The sequence below is a fragment of the Haliotis asinina genome, chromosome 3, assembly GCF_037392515.1.
Source record: "Haliotis asinina isolate JCU_RB_2024 chromosome 3, JCU_Hal_asi_v2, whole genome shotgun sequence".
In the NCBI taxonomy this organism is placed as follows: Eukaryota; Metazoa; Mollusca; class Gastropoda; order Lepetellida; family Haliotidae; genus Haliotis; species Haliotis asinina.
This window is the reverse complement of record NC_090282.1, coordinates 46,724,487-46,746,379: the sequence shown is the minus strand read 5'-3', so window position 1 is coordinate 46,746,379 and position 21,893 is coordinate 46,724,487. Positions and strand designations below refer to the sequence as shown.

The following is a 21,893-nucleotide window of genomic DNA, read 5'->3' as shown; positions in this document are numbered from 1 at the left end:
GAGAAAGCTCAGTGTCTGGTTTATTTACACCTATATGTCTATCTGCCTGTCTGCTAAAGACAACATGCAATACACAGCTTCAATCATTGACCACGTGCAATTTGAACTTAACACCTATCAGACTATACGACATAAAGAAAATGAGTTGATTTATGACTCGTGCACCCGAGTCCCGTGTCTGCCACATTATGTAATTAGGCACGTGTGATACACGTGACAGGTTTTTATGTCTGTGGGTTGCAAACAAACTACATGTACATTCATTTTTTTCGGATGACTGGATCTGACGGAAACTGGTGCAAACTCTTGTCAGTTTCAAGTCCTGCTTTGTACTTGACGAATGACAGATTCCAGCCATGCAGTAGTTTACCATTTCTACTACTGACATGTTTTTTTATTGGATCGAGCGCAAATTCAGAGAACATGTATTTTCCAAACCCAACATCTCTATATACATTCTTCATGGATAACGACTTCTTTTCGTGTATATGATTTTGTTTGACAACAGTATATGAATCCATACTGAAACGACGCATCAAGTACACAAAAAGAAGTTGTTATCTGCAAAGGTTCTTACTTTCTTGTGACTGGCTATACTTCTAAAATGCCCATCAAACAGATCATCTTTCTGTACACACAATGAACCCTCAGCATATCAGCAAATGAAACAGCCAATCGGAACCCGTCGTTACACTTGAGTGCATATCCACCCGCTATGACTGGGTTCGGTCTCCCGAGGGCTTCGTTTCGGGGGAAGTAAGCCCAAGTACAAGATATTGCACTTTTGAATCGCGATTGTACGCTTATAATTTTGTTTATTTGTTTTTTTAAAAGCAGCAATGTATATTATATGTCATGAATAAGTGATAATTGTGTTTTAATTATGTTTGATTTTTTGGTTGCATGTGACCTTTAATTAAATATAATGCCGACAAAAGAGTATTCTTATTGTTTAGTAATACCCAAAAACATACATGTCCACCATTTCACATTTCGGAGAAAACTGTAATACAAAAAGATCTGGTTGTGTATGCTGGCCTGTATACAACCACTGCATCTTCAGACTTTGTGCGTACTCAAAAATCATGTGGTAAACTCATAATGTTTAGTCAACACAAACCGCAGCGACGTTTTGTTCTTTGGTGGTCTAAACCCCATATCTCCCTGTGGAGTCTGGAACAGAGTTACGTTGCCATGTGCACTGTTTGTTTGTGAACTGTGCTGTGAACTGACGTCTAAAGAGAATGAAATACTCGAAAGAGAACGATCGTTCTTTTGTAAAAACATCCAGGGACTTTCTAAATATTTTTCGACAGTTGTCGCACGAGACTGTTTAAACTTACTGTCAGTCCAAACATACATAGAAAACCGTTGTCTTATGTTCCTTGGAAAACTATGCAGAAGCAATGTAAACTTTGCATTCAAGAATGTATTAATCTATAACCTTAGTCAATTCCTACTTGACTCATGTTGTGAAAGAGAAGCTAAAAGTACCAAATCTACCATTTGCTGCTATTAACATGTAAATACGACCTAACCGATTATGTAAGTACATTGTGTCCACCAGCTCTCCAAACAAATCACAATGGAATGTCCATGTTACGAAAAGAATTCATGATGCGTAAAATATGTGCATATGTAAAGAGTTATCGTCAAGGGAGAATCAACATAGATACTATTCAGTGAGAGACCAGACCATACACAGACTATGACAGATGTCCATCCTACGACCTGATCTGTTTCACTGTATTGCAAGATAGTGCAAGTTAATACTCTGCGTATCCAGTCAAAAGAGTGTATATGTGGCACATTGACATACGATATTGTCAAACATGTTTTGTATGTACTGCGAAGTGTCAAACCGCCAGAGAGATCCTATCGACTCGATTATTGACAAAGTAGATGTAACTACGTTTTCCAGCGTTTGGAACAATGATGAAGAATTGACTCTATGTTTCCTACTCGTAGGACTTCCAACGGAATATTTTGTATCCCTAGATAATAATGTATGGCTCGAATGTATGACGAATGCGTGTACAACTGTCAACCACTGGAAACATTTCTTTGTAAACTGTTCATACCTATCTGTATTTCCGTTCCTCATCTGCACGTAAATATATCATACCGCATTGTTTCTTAATTCACTGGAGGAAATAAAGAATATCTATCTTTACCTTTAACTGGCAGTGAAAATGACCCATGGCGTTACATGGGATACCACCTAATTACGTGCTAGTACCCATTTGAATGTAGGCGTGCCAGTAGAGCAATGCTTATTCTGTGAAGTCCATTCTCGATCATGCCACGTTTTCATCCAAACGTAAATGACTGAAGGCGTTAAGATAAGAACATATCTTCGGAAATTCAAATCGTAGAGTTAATACGTTCATGAAATTGAAGTGTACGTATTGTAAACTTTACAGATTGTTCTTCAACTCAATATAGATAAGTACGAATCAAATGGTAAAAGTGTTTAACTCCAAGTCTTATTGTGTGATTGTTGCTTGTATAAATATCTAAATATTGCACGAATATGTTGACCATGTTTTCAGAATTCGTTTCGCTCGTTTTGATTACATATCTGATGCAATTTTTTACTGCTTTGTCGTCCTTTGGCTTTTAATAAAGATTCAGTCTTTGGATTTAACACAAGCGCTAATTTACAACGTATTATTCGTCATACTGTGGAACTGCAAGATGGTGAAGGTGTTTAACAGTGCAAGTTAAATTATATTCATCCCCATGTATTGCGATTCCATGGCGTTTTCGTGAAAGGAAACGTTTTATGTTAGGTTTGATTTCAATTTTTGATATACCATACATGTAGTATGGCCGGTTCCGTTATTTCTGGATATGGAATTGGTATCATATGGCATTAAGCGAAAAAGCATTACTGAGTAAACATTCTTTTTTGTTTTCAGATGAATGAATTGTTTTCTTACTTGATGTATGAATCAAACAAGAACACGAGAGTTTATTAGGAGTTTGATACTGCTAGTTACTCAAAAACCTAAGTTACTCTGGTGTTTATGGGTACTCTAAACCAGTGATGCAAGTTTAATCCTTTCAACTGTTCACTTACATACTGCAGGGGGTTTTTTTGCAAACAAATAAGGGAACACACGAAAGTAACGTCTTTGGTTACTCATTTCCAGGTTTCTTCACATGGTATGCGATTGAACCTCGGGAAATAAATAAAGGAACACTTGTACTTCCATGATTTCCCCTATTCGTTCCTTTGAGTATATACATTTTTTTCCTGGGCTGATGAGAGTTTATTTTATTGTTCTGCACTGTACTTGAATAGTGCAGTTTCTTTGAGAATGACTAAATGAAGATGACATATCCCCCGGCCCCCACATATTTTAAAGGACAAATCATCTGACAGTTACTTATCGTGTTCTAAAACAATGTCTGAATTGTTTCCATGAAATTCATGAAAAATATAAAGGCTACATCTGTAATCAGAAAAAGTCACCATTTCATGATCTGTCTCGTATATCTGCCAAGATCATTTGAAAGATATGAAATATTTTTGGACTTGTGCCCCGGAAACGAAGTCCGCGACGCGTTCATGGAACAGAGAAACTAATAAATCACAAAAACCTGTAAATACCGAAAGGCACCACTTTGGGGTCTGCCACACACATCTACCAAGTTTTACTGACAGATATTATTAAGTTTTCGAATTCTGCTCCGGAAACGAAACACACCTCTCACTTTTGAGACTAAGTCTGAAACATTTCCATAGAAACCCAGAAAATAATAAATCACAAATGCCTGTAAGTAGCAAAAGGCATCACTTTAGATTCAGACTGATATATCAACCAAAGTTTTTCAGAAAACTATTAAACGGTTTTTGAGTTGTTCCGGAAACGAAACACACCTCTCACTTTAGAGACAAAGTCTGAATCGTTTCCATGGAAACCGAGAAAATAATAAATCACAAATACCACAAGGCACCACTTTGGGGTATGCCACACATATCTACCAACTTTGGTAGAAAAATATTGAACGGTTTTTGAGTTATGCTCCGGAAACGACGCCCACCCCACCCCATGCCAAAACTCTGTAAATAGCAAAAGGTACAACTATAGGTCGAGATTATTATATCTATCAAGCTTGGTCTAAAAACATAAAACGGTTTCTGAGGTATGCTCTGGAAAAAAATGATTACGGGCGGACGAGGCTTTGACTACATCCCCCCATCACTACATGTAGGGTGGGGATAAAAAGGAATGATGTCAACTGTGTTTAGGCATAAAGCACTTAACCTCTAATGCGAACGAATGCCTATAAACTGTTTGCAGTGACAACGTACCTATGTATTTCACTTTAAACTAAAAGGTAAATGAAATAAAGTGAAATTTAGATTGTGAATCCTCATAACTTTACCTTGACATTTGAGCATTTAAATCTCAGGATTTTATTCAACTAAGGATAAAAGTTGTTTAACAAACGATCAGAGTTTCAAATTACTATTATCGGTTTATATTTCATAGGGGTAAGCACATAAAATGAAACACCAAGGACAAGAGTGGCTGGCGTAAGCAGAGATAATCTACGTGTTCGAAATCTCCCCAGTCCAAGTTAATGCTCATCAAGTACAGTATGTGCTTTGGTTTCACTGTTGCATCTGCAGCGCTTACCCCCTTGTAATACACACCAATGAGAGCAATGTGAATCTGTTTAAAAACTATTATCTTAAGATGAATAAAATTCTGAGATTTGATGTTCAATTGGCAAGGTAAAATTACGCGGATTCGCAATCTTAATTTCATTACACTTAATTTACTTTTAGTTCGAAGTGAAATTCATCGGTATGTTTTCTCTGCCAACAGACTATATCCGTGTTGTAATTTAATTGGAGAGAGCCTTTAGCATCTAGCTCTCTTAAGTAGGAACGCATCCTCTATCAGAAATGTACCCCTCACCAACCACATTTAAATGAACTCGGGTAGTAATGGGCTTGGTATAATTATGGTACCACATTTATTCACATGCAACATGACACTGGAGCTGGGGTAGGGGCCAAGACTGAAATTGCGACTTTATCTTTGGATGCATGAACCTCAATTTCAAATGATATAACCTGTTGCCACCATTCACAGATTTGGTATTATTTACCAATTGTACTTGAACATCAACTACCCCTTGAACACGACAGTTGCAAAGTCATAGATACTACATCCCTTTTTTTATTCAGGAGAGGAACTATATTCTGCTTCAAAGTCACATCAGCCAGAGACCTTAAATTCAATACTGATGGTATAACAAAGAAAGAATCACTGACACATGGTGGGAAGTAGATGATTTTTTTATTGTTAAAAAACAATGGCAATACCCAGGAAATGCAGCAAGCCATGGCTAGGGTTCTATGTGTAACTTGATACAATTGTCTTATGTGTTATGTGGAAGTCCACTACAAGCAAAGTACAAAATTGTCTTTTGTTTTCAGGATAGTTCAATATACATTATGACAAGTCAATAAGTACACATTTCTTGGATTAAATGCACAATTTCACTTTGTACGAAATAAAGTTACAAGACAGCATGGAAAATTATTTGCATTATCAGCAGATCTGGATCTCAGTAGATAGCTGAGACATTAGCCGTGGAAAGAAGAGCATTTGCGGGAAATACAGAAGAAAATTATAATAAATTTATCTGGGTCAAAATAAATACATATACAAAATTTTCGTGATCTTTGATCGCATGCAAATTTACTACTCTAATGTGTCTATCAAACATGGTGGATTTGGTTGTTTCTTAAATGTACAAGACAAAATTTGACAAGTTTGTGTCGCAGCCCTCGGTGGCCAGTGGTCGAACAAGACATGGTCATGAGATAGCACACGCCACATTCTTCTCACCTTTGGACTTGGTGACCTAGCTTGCTATCACGTGACCTCAGAGCCTAACCAGCGGCGAAATATCAAGTCCATATTGTCCCACTTCTACTTACACAAGTCTCGCCAAAAATACATAGGGACACTATAGCAGGCGAACATGCAGTGCAGACATATCCAGACATCGGCAGTTCTGAGTTACCTTCCCTTCTGCTAAGATGATTACCACTAGCCGTGTATACATGGCAGCTCAAGCAGTCACCCTGATGACATGGTGTAGAAGAGGAGGATGATTCGAAAAAGGAATCAAAGTACCAAGACAACTGCAAATCTCCCATAATGTCACCCCAATACCTTTGGCGGGGCCCCAACATGTATGCTAGTAACTCTGTACAATTCATGATAGGTGTAAGTGAAAGCAAGAAATATGTATACACGTCTTACGTTGGTCATCATTTTTTCGCTTCACGCACTCAAAATAACAGGCAGAAGAGAAGAGGCACCGAGAGATAACTTTACAACATGATTCCAAAAATTGATAAATTTTTGAATAGCCTACAAAATCCATATGGCCGGTTGATAGAGGGAAGAAAACACTTTTAATAACCAGCCAATTCTGCGAAAGTCTGGTCGAGCTCGTCACTAATGGCCTTGTATTTCTCCTTCTCGGCAAGCAGTTCATCTGAAAACAATGGGCAATAATATTTCAGGTGATGTTGTGGCAGCCAGCATAAATCTCCATGTTACTTTGTTAGTCAATTTGTCCTTAAACAATTACTGAACTTCTCACCAGTCTAACATGAAGTTTTCATACCGATCACTAGTCACATACTTAATCTCTGCAACATCACTGGAGATACATGGCCTCTAAATACAATTCCACCTCCCCATTCCGTACTATCGGAATCCCGTGAGATGTGCGCATGCGCTGAAACATCAGTTCGTGTGAGTTGCTTCATCAGTCGACAGCCTCCATATAAGTTCCAAGAACTTTTATTTACATAGTTAATAGACAGGATAAATCATCGATCAGAAATCGCCAGACACTTTCTGGTTGTGTCAGGAACAGTTGGGAATTTTGGACTGACCGTCTTGTGAGTGTGTGGCTAGAACACTCAGGTTTTGTCTCAGAGACCGATACGGCCACGGGTCGTGGTCTGCCAAAATGGCGCAGCCAGAGGGGCAAGGGGCCAAGGGCCAACGTGCACCCGATTCTGACAATTTCTTTGAATTTGTGGAAAACCTCACGGAGGTTACCACCATTCCTTTGGAGAGTACGTCCACGGGAGGAAAGTCAAACTCTATGCAAGGTTTCCGGAGTGAAACTGAGGGGGTCAAGAGGAAAGCCGCATCTCATAGAGAACTTGACCCCGCGGGGGAGAAACAGTCCCCCCTTGATGCCATTTTGCGCTCGCTACTTGCAAGCCAGCAGGCCCAGTCACACACCATGGCTCAGATCAGCACAGCGTTGGCTAAAATTAGCAACAGCGCGGAGAAGGCCGAACAAGACCGAGAATCGGCGAGTGGCGGTCAAAACAAAAACAAACATGGCGGCGCCCAGGAAATGGAGGAGGGTGAAACGTCCGACGAGGATGAAATGGACATGTTGATACACAGGTGCCTTGATCAAGGGGAGGAGACGCAGACCGATGATGAGACCGACGATTTTAATAGTCTCATGAAAGACATGACGGAGTTTTTCGGGGAAGAAGATAAAACAGGGCCTGTGATTAACAGCGACTTAGCTAGGTCTATCAATGATGGGCTCACTAAAACCCCGAACTTGGAAAAACTCAAAGCCATTATGGAAGCTTACAAACGCCCTAAAAACCTGGAATACTTGATGTCACCCCGCGTTAATGCCGTGATTTGGCATGAGGCGAGAGCTATGACCAGGTCCAAAGACATTAACCTGCAACGGATTCAAAATCTGCTGGACAAGGCCACTACTCCGGTTATTCAAATGATGGACTCCCTTATGTCGGCAGTTGTTCACAAGAAGGACATTAACCCTAAAGAACTCCTGGGGAAAACCAAGGATGCTGTTAGAATGTTGGTGGGCCTACATAGTGATATCAACAACACAAGGCGAGAGAATTTTAAGCCAGACCTTCGTGGGCCTTATAAACGGTTGTGCTCAGTGGATACAGTGGCAACTACAAACTTGTTTGGAGATGACCTCCCAAAGAACATAAAGGACATAACAGAGTGCAAAGAACTGAGTAACAAATTACATAGCTCTGAGAAGCAAAATAGGAGTTTTACTGCTCCATCACCCTCTCCACGTGGACATGGCGGAGCCCACCATGGAAACAGATTCAGGCCTTATGACTCACCTTATAGAGGACATAAGAAAGGTGGTTTTACTAAAGGTAAAGGTCAGTCCTCTCACTCAGGCACATATGGACCTACAGGCCGGCACAACCAAGGACCTTTTTTAGGCAAGCGACCGACAGGGTCACCATGGAAAAAAGGGGACCAGCGGAAACAGTAGAACAGTCCTGTAACCAGGGTGATGTGGAAACCGCTCAGGTGAGCTGGCTACTTGACGGTATTGGCAATACACCCCAAAATTTTATGGCAGGGAAAGTTGGCTTGTGTCATGACAATTGGAGGGTGATCACGTCAGACACGTGGACACTAAAATGCATTCAGGGAGCGCGAATAGAGTTTAAGCATCAAATATACCAGCCCGTCATACCTACACCCTTTAGGATACACAGTGACGAGTGGGAGCGGGTAGACAACGAAATCTCCCGTTTGCTTCGCATTAGTGTGATTGAAAAATGTACCCATGTTCCAGGGGAATATATATCTAACATTTTCTGCAGGGAGAAAAAAGACAGTTCACTAAGAATAATTCTGAACTTAAAAAGCTTAAACAAAGAGGTTGACTCATCACATTTCAAAATGGACACTTTCAAAACAGCGATCTATCTGGTACAAAGAGACTGTTACTTTGCATCAGTAGATTTGAAAGATGCATATTACTCTGTTCCGATACATGCTCAAGATAGAAAATTTCTAAGGTTTTACTGGAACAATGAGCTATATGAATTCACTTGTTTACCAAATGGATTAGCATCTGCTCCAAGACTTTTCACTAAAGTTATGAAACCTGTCTTTTCAAGCCTAAGGAAACAGGGATTTGATAACACTGCCTACATTGATGACTCCCTGTTGGTAGGGGAGACGGAAGAGTTTTTGCATGGAGAATGTGAAATGTACAGTGAACACTTTAGACACATTAGGATTTACAGTTCACCCTGAAAAATCGGTGCTAAGGCCTACAAAATCCATTACATACCTGGGGTTTGTAATTGACAGTGAAACCATGACTGTAAATTTAACACAAGAAAGAGTAAAGAAAATTCAAAAAGTGTGTCGTGACCTACTGAAGTCCAACATGACTAAAACTACCTCAATCAGGACTCTTGCTGCAGCAATCGGACAACTAAATGCTAGTGGACATGGGATGATGTTTGCACCCTTGTACTATAAACATTTGGAAATAGTTAAGAACAAGGCTCTCAAGAGGGAAAAAGGGAACTATGATGGGAAAGTTTTGCTTGATCATACTTGTATCCATGATTTAAAATGGTGGATTGACAATGTGGGGAAAAGGCCACAGTTTCTTGACCAACGTCAGCCAGATGTACTGGTAACCTCAGATGCCTCTAAGACAGGTTGGGGCGGAGTTATGAATGGAGTTAGTGCACAGGGACTCTGGTCTAGTGAGGAAAGTGAAATGCATATAAACTCCTTAGAGCTGTATGCAGCCTGGTTAGTGCTAAAATCACTCTGCGCAGATGGCAGTCACCTTCACATAAGAATAATGATAGACAATACCACTGCAGTTGCCTACATTAATCACATGGGTGGTACAAAAATAGGATGCAATAGCATAACAAGGAAAATTTGGCAGTGGTGCATCGAACGAGACATTTGGATCTCAGCAGCTTACTTGCCAGGGACACAAAACACAGAAGCAGACTGGCACTCTAGGAATATGTGTGATGATAAGGAATGGCAATTAGATTGCAGCGTTTTCCAAACCTTAACATCCATCTATGGTACCCCATCTAGAGACTTGTTCGCCTCACGGCTGAACACACAATTGGATAGATATGTGTCCTGGCACCCTGATCCTTGTGCAGAAGCAGTGGATGCCTTTTCTGTTTTTTGGGGAAATTCTTATGACTATATTTTCTGTCCTTTTAGTGTGATCGGACCAGTCTTGCAGAAGATACACAGAGAAGCGGCCGACGTGTTAATGGTGGTTCCCATATGGACAACCCAGCCATGGTTCACCAAGCTGCTGCAATTGTTAGTAGATTGTCCAAGGCTGCTGCCAAGATCACCAAACCTACTGACACTGAAAAACCGACCACAAGCTTTACACCCGCTTCACCAGAAATTGCGACTGGCAGCTGTAAAATTATCAGGGGATCTATTCAAACGGAGGGATTTTCAACAGCAGTTGAGGACATCATACTGCACTCATGGAGAGAAACCACGCACAAACAATATGGGACATATCTCTCAAAGTGGAGGTTGTTTTGCAACAAATGGAGTATCAATCCCTTTTCACCCACTTTGAGGCAAGGTTTAGACTTCCTAGCTCAGCTGTTTAAGTTAGGTCTCAGTTACTCGGCAATTAACACCGCCAGATCAGCCCTGTCTGCTATTGTGAAGACGCCAGAACTGACCCATCCACACTTTGGACAGCACCCTACAGTCACAAGATTTATGAAAGGTGTCTTTAATTTGAGGCCCTCCTTGCCTCGTTATAATGTGACATGGGACGCAAGCACAGTGATAAAATATCTAAAAGGTGTTAATGAAGATGAATCCTTGCTGTTGCTATCAATGAAGTTAGCAACTTTGATACTACTGCTGTCAGGACAGAGAATTCAGTCTCTCCATTTGATTGACAACAGGAATGTAGACATTTCTAACGGACAAGTCAAGATCAGATTTGGTGACCTGTTAAAACAGACACGACCAGGATACCAACAAAAAGAACTAACTTTTCAGAGATACCCAGACAAAGCACTGTGTGTAGTGTCTTTGCTAACCCAATACTGTGAACACACCAAGGATCTGAGAGGAGAAGAGACAGCTTTATTCATAGCCACACAGAAACCACACAGAAGGGTCTCCAAGGACACCATTACTAGATGGGTGAAGACTATGCTAAAGAATGCTGGCATCAATATGAAAATATTTAAGCCTCATAGCATAAGGGCAGCCTCCACTAGCAAGGCCTGTAACCTTAAAGTACCTTTAAAAACAATACTGAATACAGCAGGCTGGAGCAAGGACTGTGTGTTTGGACGTTTCTACAACAAACCAGTAGAAAATGACAGTGTTTTCAGTGATGCTATTCTATCACCTGAAAATTTGAGTAGTTCTTAGCAATACATTTGCTCTGGAAGAGCTTGATCCTGTTTCGCCGACCTAGTTAATGTGTAGAGGTTTTAGGCATAGTGACATAAAATTTTCGCAATAATGTTTCATTGTACTTTTGGAATACATATTGAAAGAGAACGAGTATTGTGTGTGTTCTTTAACATGTGGTTGAGGGGAAAACACTTTTCTGGAAATATGCCTCCTACTCTAAAATCTCACGGGATTCCGATAGTACGGAATGGGGAGGTGGAATTTAAATATTAAACGAGACTTACCTGTAAGGTGAAGTTTGATATTAATTCCACCGACCCATGAAGTACTGAGGGATTACGTGCCCTCCACTCCCACCCTTGCTAGCCAGGAACCATATTTCTACGCTAAAGACTGATGTTTCAGCGCATGCGCACATCTCACGTAATCCCTCAGTACTTCATGGGTCGGTGGAATTAATATCAAACTTCACCTTACAGGTAAGTCTCGTTTAATATTTAAATCACTCAACACTACTATGACAATCAGTAGACATACTTGAGGTAATTCCTACTCTCCATGAGGAGAACCACCATACCACACATATTACTTGTAAACAAATGACTCTACAACAAACATTCAATTCATGATACAGCTGTCCATGTGGATGTCACTACTGGCCAATGTTGCATTTTGATTCAAGGGATTTCAAGAAATCTGAACTGATACCTTAAAAATTATCCAGAGATGAAAACTACCATTTCAGCCATTCCCATACCACTATCAAAATAATGCTGGTCATGCCCAACGTGAATTAATACTAGGTTTCGGTCTATTTAACAACAGTTCAGATCACGGATCAAGGATCAAGGATAGAACCCTATTTGCACCCAGTCCAAAATTCAGTAAGAAGTTAGTTGCATACGACAAGACCATGTTGCACCTCCTGCTCAATCTATCATATCTTTAGAGCCATTAAATCAGTTCTTGTAGACATCCAAGTCACTGCTCTAAGCTAATTCCTTCTCATCTGGTTGGAAGTCCACTTCTTTGTTCAACAAATATCCACATAAATGTGGTGCGAACTGGTATAGATACGACGTTCATTTTGGAGTTTCAGATTTCATAAGTGCAAGTTCTAAATGCTTAAACTGAGGACTTGAGACTCAAACTGGACTTAATCAACCATAGCTTGTCATGTAACCTATCACTATCCTATAACCAGATACCTGTGATTGCAACTCTGACCAGACATCAAGTTTTCGTAACATCAGATCCATTACTTCTACAACATCACTAGACATATGACCTCTACAACAGTCTCCACTTCAAAACAATCACCTCCATACAACAAGAACATTTATAAGATAATTGGGCACATGGCCTCTGTAAAATCACTTGACTAGGTAACCAAACGATTCTCACTGTTAAGAGTATCAGATATAGCATTAATACAAGGATGGATACATGGATACTTTACTGATATTTAATAACAGCAACAAAATGGTGGCTAAATGTACTTGCAATTGACATCATTATTTTGTGCCCTATGACATTTTGATGGTTAGTTTTTAATCTATATGTTAACCACATCAAATTCATGCAATGCATTTAACTGTTGCTTCATTCGTCATGGCTTAAAACAAATTTTCAATCACATAATAGAACTTGGTTAGACTATGTGCACCTCAAACCCATGAACAATTACCAAAGTTACTAAATGTACACACACACACACACATATAATTAAACAGTAACTGACAGGCCATATTTCATGTCATCTTGTAGCATTTTCATAAGGTAAATGAACAAACACGTTTTACATCCATATCTAAAACAGAACAAAGTCAGAAATCCTTTATAATATACTACGTAGTGGGTGGTCTGATTAATTGTAATAATCAATGACTGCCAAGCAATCAATTATGTTTTCACTTACTTGCATCAACAATATTTGTAACGGGGTTGGTTCTGTCTCTTACTTTTTGTAAGCACAAGCTTGTTCCAAGTAATGACTGAATTTATCTTACAGACTCCAGGAAATTTATATTCCTAACATACCAGTCATCCTTAAAAGATGTGAAATTTGAAAATGCATTTTGTAAAGTTTGTTTTTCTTCATTTTTTGATAAAAATTTGATAAAACACTTACCAATTATTTTCGATGACTGACTGGTTGTAATGAAACAATTATCAACAATGAGGTTCTAGATAATTCCAAACACTTAGGACAACTACAGATGTCATATCTTTGTCTACTCTGCCAATGTTACTTTCACAGCAAAGTCGTCTCCTGACAATTCGTAAGTTTCCACATGAATGATATAGTTACAAGCAAAAGATCATATTGTTTAATCAATAAAGATATAAGAAAGATGAAACAGTGTTTTTGTCAGTGGGTTTGAGGCACATGGCAATACTTAAAGAAAAAATGGAGGGGGTCAGTACATGTCCTGCAGGTCGGCGAGTGTCTGCTGCATCTCCAGCTTCAGAGCCTGGTATTTTTCCGTCTGCTGATTTAGCTCGTCTGTAACACACACACAGACACATGCACATCATGCACAAACAGCCAACAGTTGCATGGCCGGCTGGTATCTAACAGGGTTAGCAAGAACTGGAGGATTCAGTTAACTGACATGCCAGACATTTCAGAGATGTGCACACTCAAATTACAAAACAATAGCTTATTCTAAACTTGACACTTTTCTGACACTTTCATGTGTTGATTTCTGAAAAAATTCTTGGTGTTTTTTGACGATTTCAAATCAACGAAATATAGTTTTTGTTGTTGTAACAATCCATTCAATTATGTTCTAATCCCCCAGTTCTACATTCAAAAGTAATCACTTCAAACTTTGCTGAATAGTGCTGATGATTTTCAGATTTGTTTCTAAATCGCCTATAAGGAGAGGAAATAGGAAAACATAACTTCACACTCAAAATCATCAGCACCTTTCACAAAAAACACAAACATTTCATGTACTATTAGTAAAACTCATGAAATTAGAAATTCCACTAGACATTGAAACTTGATCTTCAGCTGATACAACTCTTAGTATGAGTATGAATATCAAAAGTCTAGTGGAAATCTAATGTGCTTCACACCAGTTACAATCAAACTTCAAGGCATACACTCTGGTAGTAAATCAATTAATCAGACTAAACTGACGTCACAAAAAATGTAAATATTACAGCATTTCAAGGAGCATGTTCTTAGTTTTTTTCACGACGTCATAGCTATTAAACAACCATGCAGTCTTGTCATCTACACTACAAAATAGCTGAAAGTAGTAACCAGTATCTCTGAAACAAGTTCTTCTCAAGACCTTGCAAGCATCCATGCTTCATTTAGACAAAAATAAAAATAAAAATGGGAATGATGATATGTATATGGTGTGTAAATGGATTACTCTGATGTGAATACAAAGGATTACTGGAACTGAACTGTCATGATTTGCATATTTATTCATTGAGTTATGAGAGTTCCAATCATGGGTGGGGTGTTAGGTGTAGGAAAGAAAGGCATACCTGGTAACAGGGCGGACAGCAATAGGTGGAAAACAGGGTTAGCTACCATTAGCAACTAATGATTAAGAGCAAAGTAGAATATAAGGATGAAGAAGAAGTATCAAGAAAAGTTAAGTGGTTGATCAGTCCTTCACAGACCTCTCTTGGGTACAAGCTCTGGTTCAGAATCTTTCAATTTAAGCTAACTTGATGTGCTCTTTTCATATGACACAATCGAAATCAGAACTTCACTAACCTTTGAATGAATACAAGAATTCAGTCCTGTAATCTTGTGGTACATTTGGATAACTGCTCAAGACAAACTAACCCATCAAGAAGAGAAAGTCAGATATTTTGACACGGCACTACATCCTCTACTTACTTTGAATAAAAGCCAATGAAGTGCTTTCAAAGTTTGTTTTTAAAGATGATCTTAGGGCTGGTTTAAAGTATCCTGATTACAACTATGGCAGTGACCAATGCCTTCATATTAGAATGCGGAGTGAGCAGGTACGACAGTGGAAGAGGCGGTCACTGAGGAGACATACCTTCCATTGCATCTACCGTATGTTGTAGAGATTGATTCTCACGCACAGTCAACTCCAAGGTTGCTTCAGCCTGTCACGTCAAACCATCCAAAAACAAGAATATCAACACATGCAAATAAGATATGGTAATAAAGAAAAAAAAAATGGAAGAACTAGGCAGTGCCGTGAGTGGTTGGTGAGCCAGGTGTGTAGCTACTAAGATAGCCTAAAGTGGGGCTTGTAGGAAGATGGGGTTGGGAAGTAGGGGGAGGGATAGATGTCAGGTATGTCTCTCTGCTGTCACATGCTGCCAGCAAGGGCTCATCAGGCGCCACCACCCATTCCTTGCCAACGCTGGTCCACTCTCCACTGCCTATGAGGGGCATGATGAAAATGATACTATGATGGTATACAGACCAGCATGCTGAAACCAATAAATTAGTAGAGGGACAAACATTGGTTCTTATTAGTCTTGGGGCAAGATGCAAGGCTGCAGCCATACCTTCAAGTCTGTCGACTTCCTTTTGCAATTTGGATACAGTTCTTTCAGCCTCAGTTGCCCGGTTCTCAGCCTAGCAGAAGAGAATGGGGAGTGCTTGCTTCATTACTATGCTTACACACTACCCAACAGGTTCTTGCCCATACCAAATGGTTTCCACACCTGGTGACAAATGCTGCTAAGCATGTGGCTCAATCTACTGCATTCCTTTCCAAGGGCATACTCATCCCAGCTCCATCAGTATTCATATGGGAAGGTTAGGGGGTTTGTTTAATCACAAAATGATATAAGATATCCCAGCACCATGGGCAGGAACAAAGTAATAGGGTACAAAAGTAAACATTTATCAATCACCTGTTCATGTTACTTACATAACAGTAGAATGTTTCTTTAGAAATTATGGAGAATGAAAAGTTTACAATCATCTTTGGATGTGATTTTAAACATATTAGTTGATTCTCTTGAGAAAATTTAATGCTTTCTATTTTGTATAAAAGTTGTTGGTGTGCAGTGAGGGAACTACTCACGTCCTTGAGTCTCTGTGTGAGGTCACGGATAGTCTCCTCATAGCTGTCCTCTCTCTGAGATGCCTGAAACACACCCACACATGGTCTCAGCACAACCTCCCTCCCATGGGTTGGCAGCCCACAAACAGACTATACAAACTACACACTACACATACATTCACACCTCTACATCACAACAATAATGTCAGTGAATAGTAGATTAGACACATAAATAGACATATATGCTGTAGTTACAGGTAAATATAGATAAGTGGCCAGCAGGAATCACTTAAAATGAAGATCATCAGATTCTGTAAATGGTGAGCATGTTAAACATTCTCCAGGAACACCGGACATGATGATGAGTTAGGAGGCGCAGCACACTCCTCCTGTTCATCTACCACACGGTTTGGGAGGGGTGACTGTGAAACAAGGAGGTTGATCAGGGCACTTTTGGTGTCAGAAAGACAACAGTAACATTTCAATCCACATTGAACACACAGCGTTTAGAAATGCGCACTCATCTGATCAGGACACATCTTCCACTGTTCAGTTCAACCATGACATGATTGAAAGATTAACAAAGTGTTGAAAAATAACAGGATACAACAAACTGAGGAAATCCATACATTTAGTTTATTGAACACTCAGAAGGTGATAGTGAAAATAATTTCCTTTGGTATTGTTAAACTTGCTGCAACTCTTAGTCTGAAATATGTGAAGATAATAATAGCGAAGCTGCAGTGAGTGGTATGAAGTGGGCCAGGTTAATACATGAAACATTTGTGAGAGATGGTCACCTAGAAGTGGTGCTTTGGCCTGCTCTCACTTGTCACAGAAGGCAAAATAACAGCATTGCAGCTGTAGCTTGGGCACGGTGCCAAACACCATTGCCCTCTATTCTGCTGCATGCTTGCGAGGCAGATGGGATGGGAAACTGTACCATTACAGATTCATTAACTTTACACTTAACAATATTAGTAATTCACTTCCATGCATGTTAGGACAATATCCACAAAATCCACACGGTTAGATCTACATTGGGAAGTGGCCATAATATACTGACAAATAACTTAAAGTATTGTTGAAATGTCTTTCATATGAAATTACTTTGAATGCACATGCAATTAAAAACACCTTTCCTGAGAAGTGAAGGGGGACATTGTTGGATGGACAGTTTTTAGTGTTCGTCTGGCAGGTTATCATCTTCACATATTTCAGTCTAATATCAAAATAGTTGACTCAGCTAGCATGCAGTTTGAGAGAAGATCTAAATGCTTGCTTACTCGCAGTCAGCGGGCACCTACAGCAACCAAACAGCCTTTAGGGCAATTTCTGTCTAGATTTCCTCAGTTCGTCCTAGTGTCTGTGTGACTTCCATGTGGCACACAAGCCAACATGGAATCTCCACATCTACAGTTACTGGTGGTAGGCACTGAATGGTACGGAAGAGGTATTCCTTACCAATGATCCTTAGCATGATACCAGAGTGATTTCAGGGTAAAACAGAATTTCTTATTGTCATTAAGGTACATTATTATGTACTATGGAGAGATACTAAAACCAAGTTAGTAGGACAGCAATGTCTATTCAGCTATTCTTAAGCAAATGGGTGATAAGGGCAAGAGCCTGATATTATTCATCTGGGAAACATTTCTATACATGCAATACAGTAATTCCACACCAGTGGGTTGGTCATTGAGCACCCGTTCACACCAGACACTAGGCGATCAAGAGCAAATTTTTTAACTACCGGTCACTTGGTCATAAAAATAGCAAGTCGAAAACTCTTGCAGACAAAATCTCCGTCCTTGACATAAATCAATAAATTACTGGGTATGAATGGGGTGCGGCAAAGTTGCATGATTGACTGCGGTCAGCAGATATCTAGCACTCTGCTGGTATGTAAACACATGCGTTGATGCCTGTAAGCAGGCGGACGGTTGGACACCATGCAACTATGGTGATACCTCTTGTTCACTGATTTCCAGTGATTTCATATTGTTGCCCACAACCTTCAACTCCTCCTCAAGCTCGAGAATCTTCCTGAAATACAGAGCTTAACATTAGATTGTGAGTACAAACTGCCTCCCTGGCACCAGCCCTAGCTCCAGCTTACCTGATCAAGTTGGACCTGGATGGTTTTGAGATTGTTACCCACTATGTGAAGCTCCTCGTCAAGCTCATAAATTTGGCTGGAATGGGATAAAAAAGGGGTTGTTACTGGGTGTGTTAGATGAAGGTGAGTGTGTACGTACGGCAGACGTCATTCGGACGCACGAACACATTGGGAACAGGGACGCACGTATGGATGTACGGGGCGCAGACCAGAAACATGCGACCAACTGATCACCAAGTCATGAGTCACACAGCGGGCAACACTCAAACCCAGCCTTGTCCAACAAACACGGTGAGCTAGGGTGGTTTGCAGTTTGTTACGATAACCACCCACATAGCAGTCAGTCCCTATACTGACGATTCCTATACCTATGATGCGGCTGCTGACGGCAGTGTCAAAGTATCCAGCATGGTGCGAGGCAAACTAATCCTTCCCAACTTGAGTATCTCCAACACAGCTGCTGCAAATTCTCCAAAATTAGTACTTTCTTGACAAACGGACAGAAAAAAAAAAAAAGAAAAAAAAAAAAAAAGAGCAAAGTACAAACGCAGATAAAGTGGCACAAAGTTGACTGAAAACAATGTTGAAATCACTACTGCATGTTCCTGGCCAAACAGACATGCCAAATTTGAGGACATCCATATTGTAACAAATTTAACGCCAACAAAAAACGCAGTGCACTTCTTTCGCAGATCATGGTAGACGGATGAACAGCAATATAGGGACTGATGCATGGAAAGAAACTAATGCATCATGATGTAACCAATGTGCAAGCCATCTAGCTGGAGAAGGCTAATCTTACCTGCTCTTCATTAATTTCAAACGATCTAATGTTTGTGGTTAGAGAGGAAACTTCAGCTTCATAATGCTTGTACTTCCTGCAAAAGCAAACAGCAAACACACACACAAAATTAGTCATGCAACCTAAATGCTAACAAAACATGTTAAATTCCCTCTTGAACTAAACTGAAGATATCCATCAATCCATGAACACAGGTGATATTGAAAAACAAGTCAGAGACAATATCATTTATGATGAAATCTAGGAAAAGTAGTAAATTTTGTGTTTCATACATATCATTTATTCTGGATTCCATATCACCAGCAACTAAAATTAGGTCTGAGAAGACATCCTGGAATGTGTACTTTTGGATCTTTCTAATATCAGAAAGACTGAACACAGTAATAACCTGACAATAAGGAAAAGGGTTAACTGTTCAAGAACAGTGATCATAATATCCCAGTTTTCATCATCTCTTTGACCTGTAATGGGGCAAGACAAGCAAATTTGGACATCATTTAATATCCTATAGATGCATTCATGGAGCTTTTTGAAACTTCCTTACTGTCAACTTGACTTCTTAATCACTACATGACAATTACAAATGTTATATGAACTGGACAGAATCTTGTATGAGTTGAGTATTAAGGAACGACCACTGGTAATTCTTAAAAAGTCAACCAGTTTCAAAGTGCTCATTAATTCAAAGATGCCATTTGAAGTGAAAAAAAACCAAAACAACACATGGGTGTTTAACAAAGGTGCATGAAACTACACGTTTGAAGCTGTTTTTTTCTTCAAAATTCACTGTGCTTTACAGATAGATGCACCAAACAAGACTGAATCCATCACAAACTACAAAACACCACATGCACTTGCAGATTCATAGGGGAGATCAAAGGACAGGTGTTTATGCAGCAGAAAGAGGAACAGTAAGAATGATTAAGCAGACAGACAAACATTCTACACTTTCAACAGGTCTGTTTTTGCCAAAGACTAACAGAAACATCAATACAAGTTCTCAGCTTAGTTAGTTGGAAAACTACTACGATAGATTTCACTCTTCTTATTCTTACCTATGGTAAGTTTCATGCAGAAGTGTCATGCATCTTTATGTAAACGTTCTCACTGAACATGGTCAAGAAAAGCAGACTGAATACCTCTACCAGTCTACACAAGCTTGAAATTTATGACTTTACACCTGGTGAACAGCAAAATTTCTACTAATAAACAATATATCATAGTAGAGAAAGTAAATGAAAAATTCCACCAATCCACCCTTAGAAAAGACAAAATATCAATTCAAGACCTTTTATCACATTTAGAACAGAGAAGTGAAGCAGAGACAGCAGATGAAACACAAAGAATCTGATAATGCAACCAAGTGGTGGGCATCTAACCATCTGGCTAGATTGTGTCTATATTGAAATAAAAAGCTAAGTGAGGAGCGTGAGAGTGAGAAGATATGAAGAAAAGCAGCACCAATGGTTCAGGAGCTCACCTCCATAATCTACATTTTGCTTTGTTAAATATATTATAAGCGTATTATTTTTTGAATGAGCGAGTGAGTTTAAGTTACACCCTCCTTATAGCAATATTCCATAAATACCACAGTAAAGGGCTTCATACACTGTACCATGTGGTATGTGGTGGATCAAACCCAGATCTTGATCTTTAATTTTTGGCTGTTGAAAGGTTTGCTAACCGGAAATTGACACATTTAGTGTTGTGCAAAATATTTTTAGCCTTAGATAAGAGTAGTATGTAGTTCCTATGATTCCATGATGTAATTTCATACAAAAATCTTAGACTAAACCAATTTCACTGAATTTCATAAGTAAAAGTGACCATATTACATCAAAGACATTCATTTTTTTATGCATGTTCGTAAGAAACTGTTTTGGTTGCAGAATATTTTAAAATGTTTATAAGCACAAATCAGTAATGGCTAATAATTCACCAGGTGAGTGTCACAAACACAAACAGTTTATGTTATATTTTCTGTAATATCAATTTAAGTCTTCATAAATAGTGTATTGAGGTGACAGAATATCAAAATGGTAACTATATTTTACAAGAAAGCATGCCATGTGAAATCCTGCAACATTGTTCTTATAGTTCCACACAAAAGGAGCAGGGTGTTTTTATTTTTCAATGTGTACTCTATAATTTATTATGAACAAGGAAAAGTACTATCCTGACAATATATCTGCATGTATTAAAATAATCTTTAAGTTAAACTGATGCCAAACACGAGTACATGTTAAGATACATGACAAAACAATCAACTTGTTTATCTAGTACATACCAATGTTATCTTGCCAAATACTTGAAACAAACCATAACAGCAACTAAAATGATGTCTTTTTTCCCCAGTAACTTCAAAAGTTCAATATTTGATTACATTTAATTTTATGGCTAGCACTCAGTTAATAATGGTGCAACGCAAGTCCAAATACTTGTACACAAGCAAGAGAAATGATAATCTCTTATGTTGTGCAATCTCATTTCTCAAAAAATTGTGATACTACCGGATTTTATCATTGTATCTGGTTACAATGTGGCTCTTTGTATTGGAATATTTCACAATGAAAAAAATCTGAAAATATAGTATCCCTTATCAACAGGACATTACCTATAAGTTAAATGACATAGGACTAAACAGAGCCGAGTTATGCCCCTTATCTTTATGGATCTTACCTCTCTTAGATACTTTGTACACA

At 39.1% G+C, this 21,893-nt stretch overlaps 2 protein-coding genes across 18 annotated transcripts in view; one reads left to right on the top strand and one right to left on the bottom strand.

The window, feature by feature from the left end:
• Nucleotides 1-5,299: 5,299 nt before the first annotated feature.
• The window catches only part of LOC137278132 (tropomyosin), a 36,977-nt gene continuing 20,383 nt past the window's right edge, over nt 5,300-21,893 (bottom strand). For 5 of the 17 annotated variants that reach the window (XM_067810290.1, XM_067810283.1, XM_067810285.1 and 2 more), the window contains 5 exons: nt 19,192-19,267; nt 16,292-16,354; nt 15,768-15,837; nt 13,680-13,758; nt 5,300-6,531 (listed from right to left, as the gene is read on the bottom strand). In XM_067810290.1, the coding sequence (XP_067666391.1) occupies nt 6,528-6,531; nt 13,680-13,758; nt 15,768-15,837; nt 16,292-16,354; nt 19,192-19,267 (292 nt within the window). In that variant the 3' untranslated portion in view covers nt 5,300-6,527. Of the gene's footprint in view, nt 6,532-13,679; nt 13,759-15,767; nt 15,838-16,291; nt 16,355-18,240; nt 18,317-18,389; nt 18,466-19,191; nt 19,268-21,893 lie in introns of all 17 variants that reach the window. The other 12 variants (XM_067810295.1, XM_067810288.1, XM_067810300.1 and 9 more) reach the window with 5 other exon arrangements.
• On the top strand, nt 7,144-11,399 carry LOC137278131 (uncharacterized). Its single transcript, XM_067810282.1, has 2 exons — nt 7,144-8,381; nt 10,071-11,399. The coding sequence occupies exon 1, from the start codon at nt 7,153-7,155 to the stop codon at nt 8,341-8,343; it is 1,191 nt and encodes a 396-aa protein (XP_067666383.1). The 5' UTR covers nt 7,144-7,152; the 3' UTR covers nt 8,344-8,381; nt 10,071-11,399.

What these genes read in the sequence shown, in the direction of transcription:
- LOC137278131 (XM_067810282.1), top strand. Translation starts at nt 7,153, where the DNA reads ATGCAAGGTTTCCGGAGTGAAACTGAGGGGGTCAAGAGGAAAGCCGCA.